The sequence below is a fragment of the Rhamphochromis sp. 'chilingali' genome, assembly GCF_963969265.1.
Source record: "Rhamphochromis sp. 'chilingali' genome assembly, chromosome: 19".
In the NCBI taxonomy this organism is placed as follows: domain Eukaryota; kingdom Metazoa; phylum Chordata; class Actinopteri; order Cichliformes; family Cichlidae; genus Rhamphochromis; species Rhamphochromis sp. 'chilingali'.
Window position 1 is genome coordinate 18,087,935 of NC_137946.1, and position 13,128 is coordinate 18,101,062.

General features: G+C 43.3%; 1 protein-coding gene across 12 annotated transcripts in view; it reads right to left on the reverse strand.

The window, feature by feature from the left end:
- nbeaa (neurobeachin a) overlaps positions 1-13,128 on the reverse strand; it is a 103,024-nt gene that overhangs the window by 18,074 nt on the left and 71,822 nt on the right. For 4 of the 12 annotated variants that reach the window (XM_080867844.1, XM_080867846.1, XM_080867842.1 and 1 more), the window contains exons 22-34: positions 11,686-12,372; positions 11,114-11,557; positions 10,198-10,415; positions 9,867-10,020; positions 9,374-9,397; positions 8,013-8,193; positions 6,401-6,525; positions 6,225-6,293; positions 5,922-6,090; positions 5,226-5,611; positions 4,679-4,815; positions 2,411-2,565; positions 1,477-1,603 (exon numbers count right to left, since the gene is read on the reverse strand). In XM_080867844.1, the coding sequence (XP_080723970.1) occupies positions 1,477-1,603; positions 2,411-2,565; positions 4,679-4,815; positions 5,226-5,611; positions 5,922-6,090; positions 6,225-6,293; positions 6,401-6,525; positions 8,013-8,193; positions 9,374-9,397; positions 9,867-10,020; positions 10,198-10,415; positions 11,114-11,557; positions 11,686-12,372 (2,876 nt within the window). Of the gene's footprint in view, positions 1-1,476; positions 1,604-2,410; positions 2,566-4,678; positions 4,816-5,225; positions 5,612-5,921; positions 6,091-6,224; positions 6,294-6,400; positions 6,526-8,012; positions 8,194-8,897; positions 8,982-9,373; positions 9,398-9,866; positions 10,021-10,197; positions 10,416-11,113; positions 11,558-11,685; positions 12,373-13,128 lie in introns of all 12 variants that reach the window. The other 8 variants (XM_080867841.1, XM_080867848.1, XM_080867845.1 and 5 more) reach the window with 4 other exon arrangements.

The window sequence follows — 13,128 nt, forward strand, 5'->3', positions numbered from 1 at the left end:
TTTCCTTATCAGTCTCTTGCATCGCTGTGTGGCGATTTTGGCCCACTCTTCTTTACAGCACTGCTTGACTTCACTGAAGATTTCAGGCATTCATTTATGCACAGCTCTCTTGAGGGCCCACCACATTTAATCAGGTTGAGGTCTGAGCTTTGATCATTTTCTTTTTCAGCCATTCTGTTGTAGATTTGCTGCTGTGCTCGGGATCATTGCCCTGCTGCATGACCCAATTTGGGCCACGCTTTATCTGACAGACAGATGGCCTCATGTTTTACTCTAAAATACTTTGGTATAACAAAAGGAGCCAAAAAGCAGGTTCTTTGGCTGAAAAACAAGCAACATTACACCCCTCCACCACCGTGCTGACAAGCATGGTGCTGTGCATTACAGCTAAACATCTCCACTTGATCTCGTTGTGGTTTGTTCAGCTGTGCAAACCTAAGCAGTGTTACTATGTGGAGTCTGAGATGTAGTTCTTGAGTTTTCTGCAGTTTCCCTAAGCATTGCACATTCTGACGTTGGAGTAAACTTGGGGAAGATTGCGGCATTGTGCTTAAACACACCTGAATGCTCCAGAGCAGCAAACTGCCAAAGCATCTGCTTTCATAGAGATGCTCACACGTGGCGATGATCAATTAATCAGGTGCATTCGATTAGCAGCACCTGGCTGCGACTTACCTTCTTAATTCCGTGAAGGTGTACTTAGTTTTTTTCACAGGACTGCACAGATTCCTGCGAAAACTTGCTTTTACACATGACTGTATCTGCTAACATGTCTAAGTAGAGTACAACAAAAATGTTACAGTGCAAACTCCTACAATGGTAAAGGAACACTGCTAATCACGCTAACTGGTAATTAGTAAAGACCTCATGTTGCAGATGATCATAATTTTTTTAGTGACACCTATAAAGTCTGAAGACAAAACAGATTTTTGTTAATGACAAGTTCATTTACATGTTTACAAATACAAAAAAAAGACTGTTGAGCCTAAGACATTAACGGTCTTAATTAGTAAGTGGTGACGTTTTCATACAAAGTTTTCATATCAGAGGTGATGAGCATCATACTGTACGGTAAGTGAGAAGTGTCAGGGGTGCGTGTGCATGACAACATATAATATGTGTGGCTAGAAGATGATTAATATTAGCTGATATTAGCTGATGGAACGATACCTGAACCCGTCTTTTGCGGTTGATTAGTTTAGCATGTCAAATGTGGTGTGTCTTACATGAGCCTAATAAAAATGTCCACAGCCACATCAGTCCAGAAAAAACTTCATCTTACCCTATAATCCTGTAATGAACGTGTAAGTGAAGTGAGAAATCTTTAGGGAGGATGAAGGGACAGGAATGAGGCAGGAAAAAAGACAATTTAACATAAAAAACAAAAGCCGGAGACAGGGGGACAAAATAAAGTAGGATGGAACTGAACCTATGAAATGAAATGGCCAAAGGCTGTATGATGGCGAGAGTTCTGACCTCATATTCTCCATGGTGTCTTCTGGCATTGGTGCCACTGTCTGCACCGCTGGCAGATTCTTACTAGTTGCACCATTGACAAAAGATGAAGAGGAAGATGAGGATGAGGAGGCCGAATCTGCGGCACCTGGACAGGAGGGAAAATAGTAACAAGAACCAAGATTAGTATGAAGTTAACAGTAATGGTAGTAATAAAGGAACTGGACATGCTGCTGCTTGTCCTTTTGGTAATGGCCCCGGTTTGAGAAAAAAGCTTTTCAATCAATATACAGAATCCATTCCAGAGAACAAATCCCTTCCTTATCCATTATGCATGTATGATAAAGTACAATATGTCTAACAGGCTGACAAAGCCTCAAATAGAAATCCACTCTGCTGCAGTGGATCTGCTGAGCATGATTCTACTCAGAAAGGATGATCTGCAAGTCTGCTGATGTTGTCGTTATCCTAAATTTGGGTCAAGGATCATCTAATAGACAATATCTCTCTGTTTTTTCTGCATTCAGTATTAAGTATGAGCCATATGTGCAACGTCCACCATAAGATAAGTATCTTATAGTTGCTGCGCAGTCTGCAACTTCCTTCATCTGCCCTCATATACAAGCTAAAACTAACCCTGAAAGGATCTGCTGGTTCAGTTTGCTCTGCCTGTTAAAGGACAAAAGCATGAAGCTTCAAAGACTTTTTGTAACAAAAGAAGAAATTCAACCCTGCTTGATTGAGCGGTTTCTGAGCTGCTTGAGGCCTTTTACACAAACACCTTTGTCATGCTGCAGTTCTCTATGTGCTCTATCTCCTTTAGCACACACACTACCAACTGGGCAAAAGTCTTTATGAGTAAAATATCGAATATATGCACGTCGAAATTACACGAGTAGGTTCAAAAAGACATGGGTGGGTTAAGTGTGCGCTACAGCTGTGTGTTCTCTCCCACCTGTAGTGTTGATCATGCTCTTGGGTGTTGCTGTTGCAGCAGCAAAAATGTTGGGTGTGCTGCCAGCTGAGGCTCCTCCGCTAGTGGTGGGCGTGCCCACAGTGTTGACTGACAGGCTGCCGGGTGGAGGCTTTTTGACTGGAACCACGACACTCCTGTGAAAGACGAGACATAAAGGCATCAGGCAAACATGTATCCATGTATTTGTTACGTCTAGACCTTGAAATAGGCTTATTGTAAAAGTACAGTGAGAGATAGTTCAGGAGACATTCACCTTCTCCATTTTCAAGACTTATCTTAAAACTATGCTTTCTAATAAACCCTGTAGGTCAGGTGACCCTGAATCATCCCTAAGTTAAGCTTCTACAGTATAAGCTCAGACTGTTGAGGGACATCCCATGACGCTCTGAGTGTTTCACGTCCACTACCCTCTGAATTCTCCATATATGCATATACGACCACTGCATGCGATGTGGTGCATCCCATTTGCTGTTTGCCATTTCTCTATGATCCTCTTTTCTGTTTTGTCTCCGTCCTAAACCCCAACCAGTCATGTCAGATGGCTGTCCTTCACTAAGCCCGGTTCTGTTGGAGGTCTCTTGCTGTTGAACGGGAGTTCTTCCTCCCCACTGTCGCCTAGTGCATGGTCAGACTGTCAAATCACTGGGTTTTACTGTATGCTACAGCACCAAATAAATAAAATAGAATAGAATAAACTCTTTTCCCCACGAAGATGACATTTGAAAACGTCCTTTGTAACACTAATGATGAGTTTTGACACCTCAGTATATATCAATAAAGTTAGAATAGTTTCTGAGTTTTTCCAAGGGTAGACCACCCTCACTAACTTCTTCCTATTAGGCTTTCAAGGGGTAAGTTCTTCTTCAGACAGATGTGCAAACATCAATTCAATTCAGTTGTATTTATATAGCGCCAAATCACAGCAACAGTCGCTTCAAGGTGCTTTCATATCGTAAGGCAGACCCTACAACGTGGGTAGACAACTCCAGGCCTCGAGTGCTGTGTTGGATCAAGGATCTAAAACCTGCAGGACACCGGCCCTCGAGACCTGGAGTTGCTCATCCATGCCCTATAATAATACATACAGAGAAAAAAACCCAACAATCATATGATCCCTATTAGCAAGCACTTTGGGGACAGTGGGAAGGAAAAACTCCCTTTTAACAGGAAGAAACCTCCAGCATAAGCAGGCTCAGGGAGGGGTCTTTCAATGTAGAAACTACGGTTTCTTAATTTAATTAATGTATTAATTGACCTAAGAAACAGAAAACTTTCTTTTAGCAAACTCAATTTTTCTACCTATGAATCATCATCGTTACATTTTTTTCACATTCCTTTTAGTACCAGTGAATTTCAGGGCCCAGTAATGTCCCCAAAGATATCGAGACATCCTCTCAAAGAGTAATTTCTGCTTTTTATTCATAACAGCTGACAAAAATCAGGGAGCAACAAGGACATTTATTTTTCAGATGTAGAGACTACTGGGAGCTTAGCAGCAATATTAGAGACTATTTTAAATGTCAAAGTAGGTAAAACTATTGCGAACATGCTTTTTCTTTTTTTAAAACAAGTGCAGGTCTTTCTTTTGTGCAGAGATACAGAGGGAGATCTGATTAATCTTCCAAAAATGTCAACATAGCAGTCAAAACTGAAAGGGCGAGCACGCATTTCAAAACTACTAATAATACAGATGTGATTGTTTCCTGTTTCTGTACAGGAGATATCAGCATGTCGTCAGCAAAAAAACTGAAACCTTTTTTTAAACTTATCATCCCCCATCGTGTCCAAGTATCTAAATCTAAAATCCAAACTATCCTGCTATCACTGCTGATAAACAAAAATTAACATTACTGGGGGGTTTTTTAAAACTGAATTTTCAAACTAATGCATCCATTTTACTCAAACCACTCAGCTGCATTTGCCTTTCTTGTCTTTGTGCCATTGTAGTCACCATCAAACAAAACATATCACAGACTGCTGGCAGGGGAGCACAATGTGTGTATTTGTAAATGTTACCATCAAAAGAACTTTGTTCAAAGTGAGAATTATCCACATATGAGGCAACGATCGTTTTCTGCACCCACTGTTTTTCTAAAACTGGTACAAAGCAACTTGACAAACAGCACTACACTAAACAATGTAGTCTCTGTACCCAAAATCGTTTAACTGATGGATGTGTCAGGCTGCACCGAAGCTAATATCTCTGCTTGTTTTATGCCCCACGTAGGTCCAAAAACTGGGACTGACCTGTCGAAGGAGTGGAACTGCATGGGCAGCATGGGGTGCGTCTTCAAGGCAGGGTCTGGGTGATAGGGAGTTGGCCCAGACTCCTGTCCCAAGTCCCCTCCATCAACGGGAGCTGCCACCAGGCTCTTCAGGATTTCCTGCATTCCCGAGAGCAGCGAACGAGAGACAGAACACGATACTTATGAGGCGTATCACTAAATTTTGCTTTGAATGGTGGTTTTATTTTGTTCTTTTATCTAACATGGAAAAGTGAGTATGTTCTAATCACACATAAGCTCACTGAAAGGAGCATCTAAGCTCAGGTAATCAACCAGCTACAAATACAGGCGATAAAAGTAATAGAAAATTCACGTGACCTCTACAGTATAGGGTAAACATAAATGGATACATACATTTGGACTGCATTAAACCAGATTTCTATTAGTTAAAATAAAACACAGTGATTTTCAAATATTTAAAGAAACTACAACTGAGAGATCTAAAGATATGTGCTGACTATTGTTTTCTCAGAATTAGGCTCATGTGGATGCTGGAATCACACGCCCACCTTGACATTGATGCCTTTGTTTGTTTGACTGATGCTGGAGATGGACGAAGGCGGGGCTTGACTAGCGTTGGGGGTGGAGCCGGGGTTATGGGGAGAATCCAAAAGGCTCTCCTGTGACCTTCTAACATCAGATGACAGACTGCATAACAGATCTGTGCCTCCTCCCCCACTTCCTCCTCCGATGTCTCTGTCTCTATCTTTATCCGTCTCTCTCCCCACCAGGCCCAGCCCGAGTCCAAGACCCATCTCCGAACCGTTTAGCGATCCGCTCACATGGCCCTCTTCTCCAATGCCCGAGTCTGTGTGTGGAAGGCCGGCACGAGGGGAGTCATCCACAGGGGTGGGGGTCTGTTTGTCGCGGTCGGGGAAGGCTGTGGATGGATGTTCTGGAGAAATTTGGAAGAAATTTTTTTTTTATGGATAAACACTGATACAATTAAAGAAGTATATTTTCTCAGTGCAGATTGGATTATCAAGAAATTCCACAACATACTGACCTTTGATGTTCAACTGAAAAAAAAAAGACTAATGCTTTAAAGCATTTTTTCAAGTAACACCCTTATTTTCTCTTTTTTTTATTTTATTGGTGTCATATTGATTCTTCTTATCAGTATCATTGTTTGGTCAAACAATGCAAACATCCAAAATCATGCTTGCATGTGGAGGATGATGGAGCAAAAGAAAAACAAAGGTCACCTGTACTGGTTGGAGAGTTAATCTCGTGGCGGATGCTTCTCCCGGATAAGCTGGTAGATCTGCCAATCTCTCGCTGGGGTTCCAAAATGTCCCGGTACTTCGAAACCATGAGAACTGAGATAAAGTAAACAACTGCCAGCGCCAGAAACTGAGCCTGCTTACTGTCATCCTGCAGCAAAACAACACACGCACACAAAGTTATTCAGCAGAGAAACACTCAGGCATCTTCTTTTTTTTTTTTTGCTCCCTGTATCTATAACCAGACGAATACTGTATATACCAAAAATACACCCGCACGCTTACCACATCTCTGAAAACCACAGCTCGGAGACGATTAATGTCTACATCCTGGAGAAGTCTGTCTGGATCCTGCTAAATATGGAAGACAGGATATCAAAAGGTGGCGTGTCATACATATGCATGTTTCTGTGACAGTTTTAGGTGTTGCTGAATGCGTCCTCGATTCATGCGTGTGCTACCTTGCTGGCGGTGGAGGCACTGTGGAGGCTGTCCTGTGACTTGCTGCTGGTTAAGGAGGACTTGCAACTCCGATCTCTCTGTCTCTGCCTGCACTCCAGGCAGTTCCTAACCGCCACACAACATACTGAACGAGACAGAGAGGTAGAGGAAAAAAACAGGTAAGTATAGTGTAATGGAGTCGGCTTTTACATTTCAAGAAAAAACAAACAGGGGATGTCCTGAAGTCATGCATGTCATGACTGCAGCGTGTATAAGCATTTATTTAAAGCACACATACATGCACCCATACATTACAAACAAAGAACGATTTTTATTTTGTGATGTGATCATTTCTCTGCCCTACATCAGAAATGACATTACAATATGGTGTAGCAGAAATGTAAGGTCATCCTAGAAATACTCCACTTACAATAATCTAAGAAATTAAGTAAACTGATGTGCTCTGCCAGCAATCAAATATTTCTGTGAGAAAAACCACTTGATTATAAAACACTGAACAAGTCAATAATCAGCTAATTAACCAATCACTGGAGCTCTCAAACTGAGGAACTGCCTTCCATCTTTCCTCCTTAGAAAGGTACAGCGACAGAAAGACTCAGAGATTAAATATAAGTAATCTGGATCCACTGGAAGCACCCTGTGATGAACCTCCTACTGAGGCGGTCGTGGCCTGCTTTCACCGGCTAAAGCAGCTCACCTGGGTTTTCCACTCAAGTTCATGTTTGTTTTCTCTCTAATGAATGTTTTATTTACATAAACCTCTTGCATGGATTCCTTGTTAGTCAGCTTGAGCCAGCTTGTGAAAAATGGGGGTCATCTGGGATTGAGACCTGGGATTTGTCACAAGCTGCTAAATGATAAAAAGGTGGTCCACAACAGAGACAGCCAATTATTAGCAAGAGTTAGCCAGGACTGCCTCCAACATGGTGTAAAGGGAATCAACAATTATTTTGGAATGAAAGCTTGTTGCGGTTATTTTGCCAATTAGCAAAAAATGAATTTGTTTTTTTATTTTCAAATCTCCAGTGGTTGTCCCTCTCTTTCTCTAAGCTCTCTAAATGGCCTGCATTTGTATAGCGCTTTTCTAGTCCATAGGACCCCAAAGCGCTTTACACTACATTCAGTCATCCACCCATTCACACACCCAAGGTGCCTCCAATTCCCCAAAACCTGAATTGGCTAAGCAGATAAAAATGGATGGACTTATCTACAGTATATCTGTATAATTTAAAAATACTTATTCCAATAGCGATAAACAAAAAAGCATTTTAAACCTCAGGGAAATAAAAACTGGCATATTTTCATATGTTTAACTTTAAAACTACACATTTAATTTGAAAACTGTTCAGTAATCTTAATGCTGACATAAGTAACTTTCAGTTCCAGTCATATGCAACAAGGCCATGAAGCAGTTTGTTTTTTTGCACGAGCCTTCAGAAGCTGATAGTTGCCAAAACACAACAGCTGCCTTATAATTTAGCTTGACCTGGTCACCCATGCTCCTCCTGCACTTCTTCCTGCGGCCCTCGTAGTTGAGAACTGCTGGTCTCGACTAAGAATCAGCTCATCTAAACATTTTATAAACACTGAAGAGATTCAACTCGGACGCACCGAGGCGGAGGCACTGCCTCATCAGTCCTCCTGACGACATGTTCTTCTCCGCTTCAATCTCACTGAAGTTGAGGGAGCTGGCAAACACCAGCACGTCCACCATGGCCATGAGACGAGAGAGGAAAGTGACGGCCGTCTCTGAAGACATCCCCTGCGTCGCCTCGATGTTCTCCAACTCCGTCTGCGAAAGAGGGAAAACACAACACGTGCTCGCCAGTTATTCAGTGAAAAACTGGCACTTAAACACAACGCACTGGATGCTCTCAGAAGTTAGGAGGGATGAAGAAATCCTGAGTTATCTTATTATTTTAACAAACAACAGAAAAAACCTATGCAGTCGCGCCTTGCAATGAGCAGGACCAAAACGGTCACGGCTGGCTGTTGCACAACAAACACGGAAGGCAACCTTGAGTGTCATGCTGGTTTAGTGAAAAACATACTTATAATGATGACGTTTGGCAACATGAGGTGTTCTACAAAACACAAAGTACAGCCTGGTGACACACATATCATGGTGACAGTGGGGTTGTGGCAAAGACAGTGTGGGTTTTTAGCATTAACAGCAGTAGTGTGGACACACTTGGGCTAGCCTTGAATATCTTATGGGCCCCTTGATTTATCAAACTGTGGTGCGACTACATTGAAAATCTGAAGGCAGCATTGCAGGGGTCAAAACCAAGCGGTGTAGTTTTCTGTGTCTCTGCTTCAGTAAGCAGGACGTGCAGGGCTGTGGAGAGCTGACAGCGCAAGCATCTGGTGGCTCATCAGAGCAAGTGAGCACAGACATTTTGGGGGATAACAGACACACAAGGTGAAGACAGAAGGGCTTGGGTTGGTGCTCTTAGCTCTTCTGGTGATGATGAGAGTCTCAAGCTCTTTACGCACCTCTCCCCCTGCGCCTCCTCCCCCAGGAACAGGGGTCACCTCCTCTCCCTTTGACCCCCTCTGGGGTCCGGCTCCTCCTGCCTTCTTTAGCGTTGATACAAATGGGACAGGCTTAGCAGATGAAACCCCCAAGGACGTTTGGAAATACTCTCTCTCGTAAAATATATAAGCAGACTATATACCCCCCAAATAATCTTCTCCCTTTTGTTTCTTATTGATCCATGCTGTGGCTTTTTAGGCTTTTTCACCCCCTATATATTCACATAGTATTCTAACTGGGTTGACATACTTAATCTTTATGAACAGAGACTAAGAAATCAATAGATTTAGACAATATAAGGTAAGCAGCAGAGGAGCACAACACGCAGAAACACTATGGATGTCAGACAAGCAAGGGTTAGTGTCAGTCACAATGGTTAATAAACCAGAGCTAAGTATTAGTAGAATAGAAAAAGAGGAAGAAACTGCAAACTTACAGTGTTGGCACTACTCTTAGAATTCTGCACATGCAAAACAGACAAAAACAGAGAGAAAAAAAGACAAGAAAATACACAAAACACATGTAACACAGAGAGGAAAAGAAAGGTTAAAATGCAAAAACGCTTAAAACAATAGGCTATCAAGCTAACGAAAACGGTTAATTGAAGGGATTAGAACTAAATATTGTTAAGAAGGGTTAGGTTGACAGTTGCACATACTGGTTTAATTGGGAGTTAAATTCGTTTACAAGTCTTTTTTTTATTTTATTTTGTCTACTGTGATTTTCTAGATTAATTCAGGGAAATAGCCCTATCAAGGCACACAAGATCTGTGCTGCAAGGGGAACTAAAAAAACCACACACACATACAAAAAAAAAAAAAAAAAAAAAAGTCTGTGTGGGCTTTAACGCTCCAGTAACAGGCCTGTGAAAGAGCTGTCGACCTGCAGTTTTCCCTCCTACCACAGAGGGGTGCAGAAGAGCCACTTACGGAAGGGGAGGTGGCAGCAGACAGGAGAGGCAGAATGCCTCCACAGGCAATGATGATGTTGTCCACCATCTGAGAAATGAGGTGGATCGTGTTGTGGACGAAGATGATGTTTTCATTGCTGTTCACAAAGTCCATCACCGACTTTGTGGAGTGGCTGGAAGAGAATAAAATGCAAACCGTTTGAAAGTAAGACATAGTTTCTAACAGGAAAACACAATATAGCTGTCACATGAATCAGATCTTTAGCATAATCAGTTTATTTAAAACGAGGCGTAAAATGACTAAAAATGGTCAACTAACACACACCTGGCGAACACAGCATCGAACTCACCTCCTCCACACATGCACATCTGTCTCCAGGGCAAACAGCAGGTCAGTGAGCAACCTCTGGTGCATTGGAGACCATTTGAATTCTGGGATTCGGAACATGGTCGTACGCGGGCCTGGGCTGAACTGACGCCGCTGCTCCTCCGTCATGGGCATACCCCTGAAACCCAAATCAACGCGTAGGTCCCTCTCCAACTGGGCTGCAGTGCGACCGTGGAGGGCCTGTAACAGTTGTTGAATAAGCAAGTGAAGCTCATTTGGTCTAATATAAGACTTGGCATACACGCATCGATGAAATTCAATTTCATTTAAGGTGTCAAAACCACAGGAAAAAAGCCCCCCAAAAAACACAGAAGACTCTCATTGTGCATTCACTGATCGGTTGCTGAAACTTAGCTCGTGTGTGGGCAGCTTCTCAGCTTTTTGGCCGGGAAAACAGGACTGCTGCTGAACTTTTTATTTTAATCACAACACAAATCACATTGGACAGGGTAGAGAGGCAGGCTTGTGACCAGTGGCTCACTTGTTCAGTCCTTAAACTGAGAGGATAAATCTCAGTGGGGGAGGTGAAAAAGCACTTTCCCCAGCTTTCTGTGATTTTATTACCCAAAATTCCAACAAGCAAGGGTAACATAATGAGGCACTGCAGCCACTTGAAAGTCATGAGGTATTAGATGAAAGACAATAGGTATTAATGTGATTTATAAGGATGATTACACACTTTTTTCTATTTTTATTTTAATGCATTCACATTATAATTTTTTTTAACATTTTGATAAATGCAGCGAAGGAAATAAAAAAAATCACTCATATGTGCAGGATAACACCTCATGGCAGAGTTACTTAGTTTATTTGCTGACCAGTGTGTACACAACATGTGAGGAGCTCCCTCTTAACCAGCTGAACACACTTAAACACACCTGAGTGGTTGCAGTAGTTTGGATCTTCTTTGTGTCCTTGTCTTTCCCATCATCTGACCTCTCTGTGTCAGAGGTGGTGCTGGCTGTATCTCCTCCAGTCTTAAGCCCTGCAGTCTCTCCGTCTGCACCGTCTGTGCCCTCTCCCTCTGGGAAATCTGGTCTAGAGGTTCCCTGGGTCTGGCTCTCAGCCTCAGCAATTGAGCTGATGTCAGCAAGAGGGCTTTGGATTTTGAAGGGCCCATCCTCTGGAAGTTCCCCGGTAGTGTGGCTTTGGGTTTGTGTTAAATCAGAGCCGCAGCTGGTCATGTGGGCCAGCAGGCTGAGGTCATCACTAGCGCTGGTGGTGGAGTGAGCTGGGGCTGGGCCGGATGGAGTGGGCTGATCTGGACTGGGCAGTACAAGGGGGTCTGTGGCTGCCAAAGCTGGAAGCAACTTCTCATCAACCTGGAAGGAATGAATGGGGAAAAATGGGAAAACAGTACAGCTTCAGGTTTGAGGAAAACTTAGAAACATTATTTGGGAGAGTAAAAAGGACTAAGAAGGATTAGGCAGCACAGTAATACTAATCCTACCTTACTGAAGAGAAATCCGTTGTTGCTCGGGACACTGTCTTTCTCATCCGCCAATGTGATGAGGGGACCCATGTTCCCATCATCATCCAGGCTGACTCCTGAAAGCCCGAGGTTTGTCCCCATTCCAACCCCCGAACCAGATGTGTCATCTTTAGGCGCCAGATTCCCATTTAGGTTCTGAACCACACTGCAATAAGCACTGTCCAAGAGAGAATCTACCTCAACCAGAGGTCCATTTTCCATTCCTCCCCCACCTCCTCCACCTACACTTCCACCAAGACCTTCAGGAGAGAGGTCCAGGTCATCCAGCTTTACTTCCGTGGCTTCTACTTTCTCTGCTTTAATGTCTACCAGAAGGTCATGGACCTCCACTCTCACGCCTGGACCTGCACTTTGCTCCCCAGGTGTAAGTGCTTCTCCGTTAGGTCTCTTCACCGCGCCTTCTGCGAGGAGGTTGCGTGAGTCTGCGCCGGCCCCCTCGCTGTACTCCGCCTCACTCTCAGGTGTCTGCGTCTGGGAGTTGTCATCGATCTCCAAGTTGCCATTGACGACAGGCGCAGGTGTGGCAGAGAGGCCGGAGATGGTGGAAACTGAGCCTTTCTTTCCCTTCTTCATGTTTTCCTCCTCCTGTCGCTGGTACTCCTCATACATCTTCGCCAAATACTCCTTATGGGCTTCATAGGTCACCTGTGACAGATGGTAGATTATAACTGGTAATGTTATCGGCACACAAGCACTAACAAAAGTGAATCTTCACATCAATAGCCACACGGTAGTCCAAAGGAGACTCATAGATCATTTACACCAAAGTGCAGAAAACTGGGACACTAGCCTTCCGGGGCCATTAGACCATTACCCATAATGCCCCTTCACTTTTACCCCGAGATGAGAAAAAAGGGCGAGTTAAAGTTCTGTCACTGAACAGTGAAAAGAGAGGTGATCAGTTTCTGAAAGTGTCTCAATGCTGGGTCATTCTGGCCCTGGAAGATGTTGAAACAACACATAACAGTGGTCAAATTGCACAAATCACCAGGTTTCTGTACAGCTTATAAGCAGCTTGAATCAGAATATCAGCACCTGGAAAATCCCCATTAATATCTGCTCATTTGTAGCCAAACAGCAGACAAGAAAGTCAAGCTCAACCGGCAGTGCTGCACAACAGCTGTCATCAGTGGCAGCCCACATGAGCTTAAGCCCTATCTAAGGCTCCTATTGGACAATCTCCCATTAGCTCGCTTGCAGTTGTTACCGATCTGCAAGCCACTTTGCACTCCCCTCTACTACAGCTCCTCCTTTTTATTTGCCATTTCTGATTTTTACTAATGTCACGTTTGCTTTTATTGACACCTTCACTGCTCTTGCTCGGTCTTATTGCCAATCTCGCCATCTTTGGCATTCATGTATGTACATGGAAGGCTTTGGAAGTCCCAGGACAGAGACATA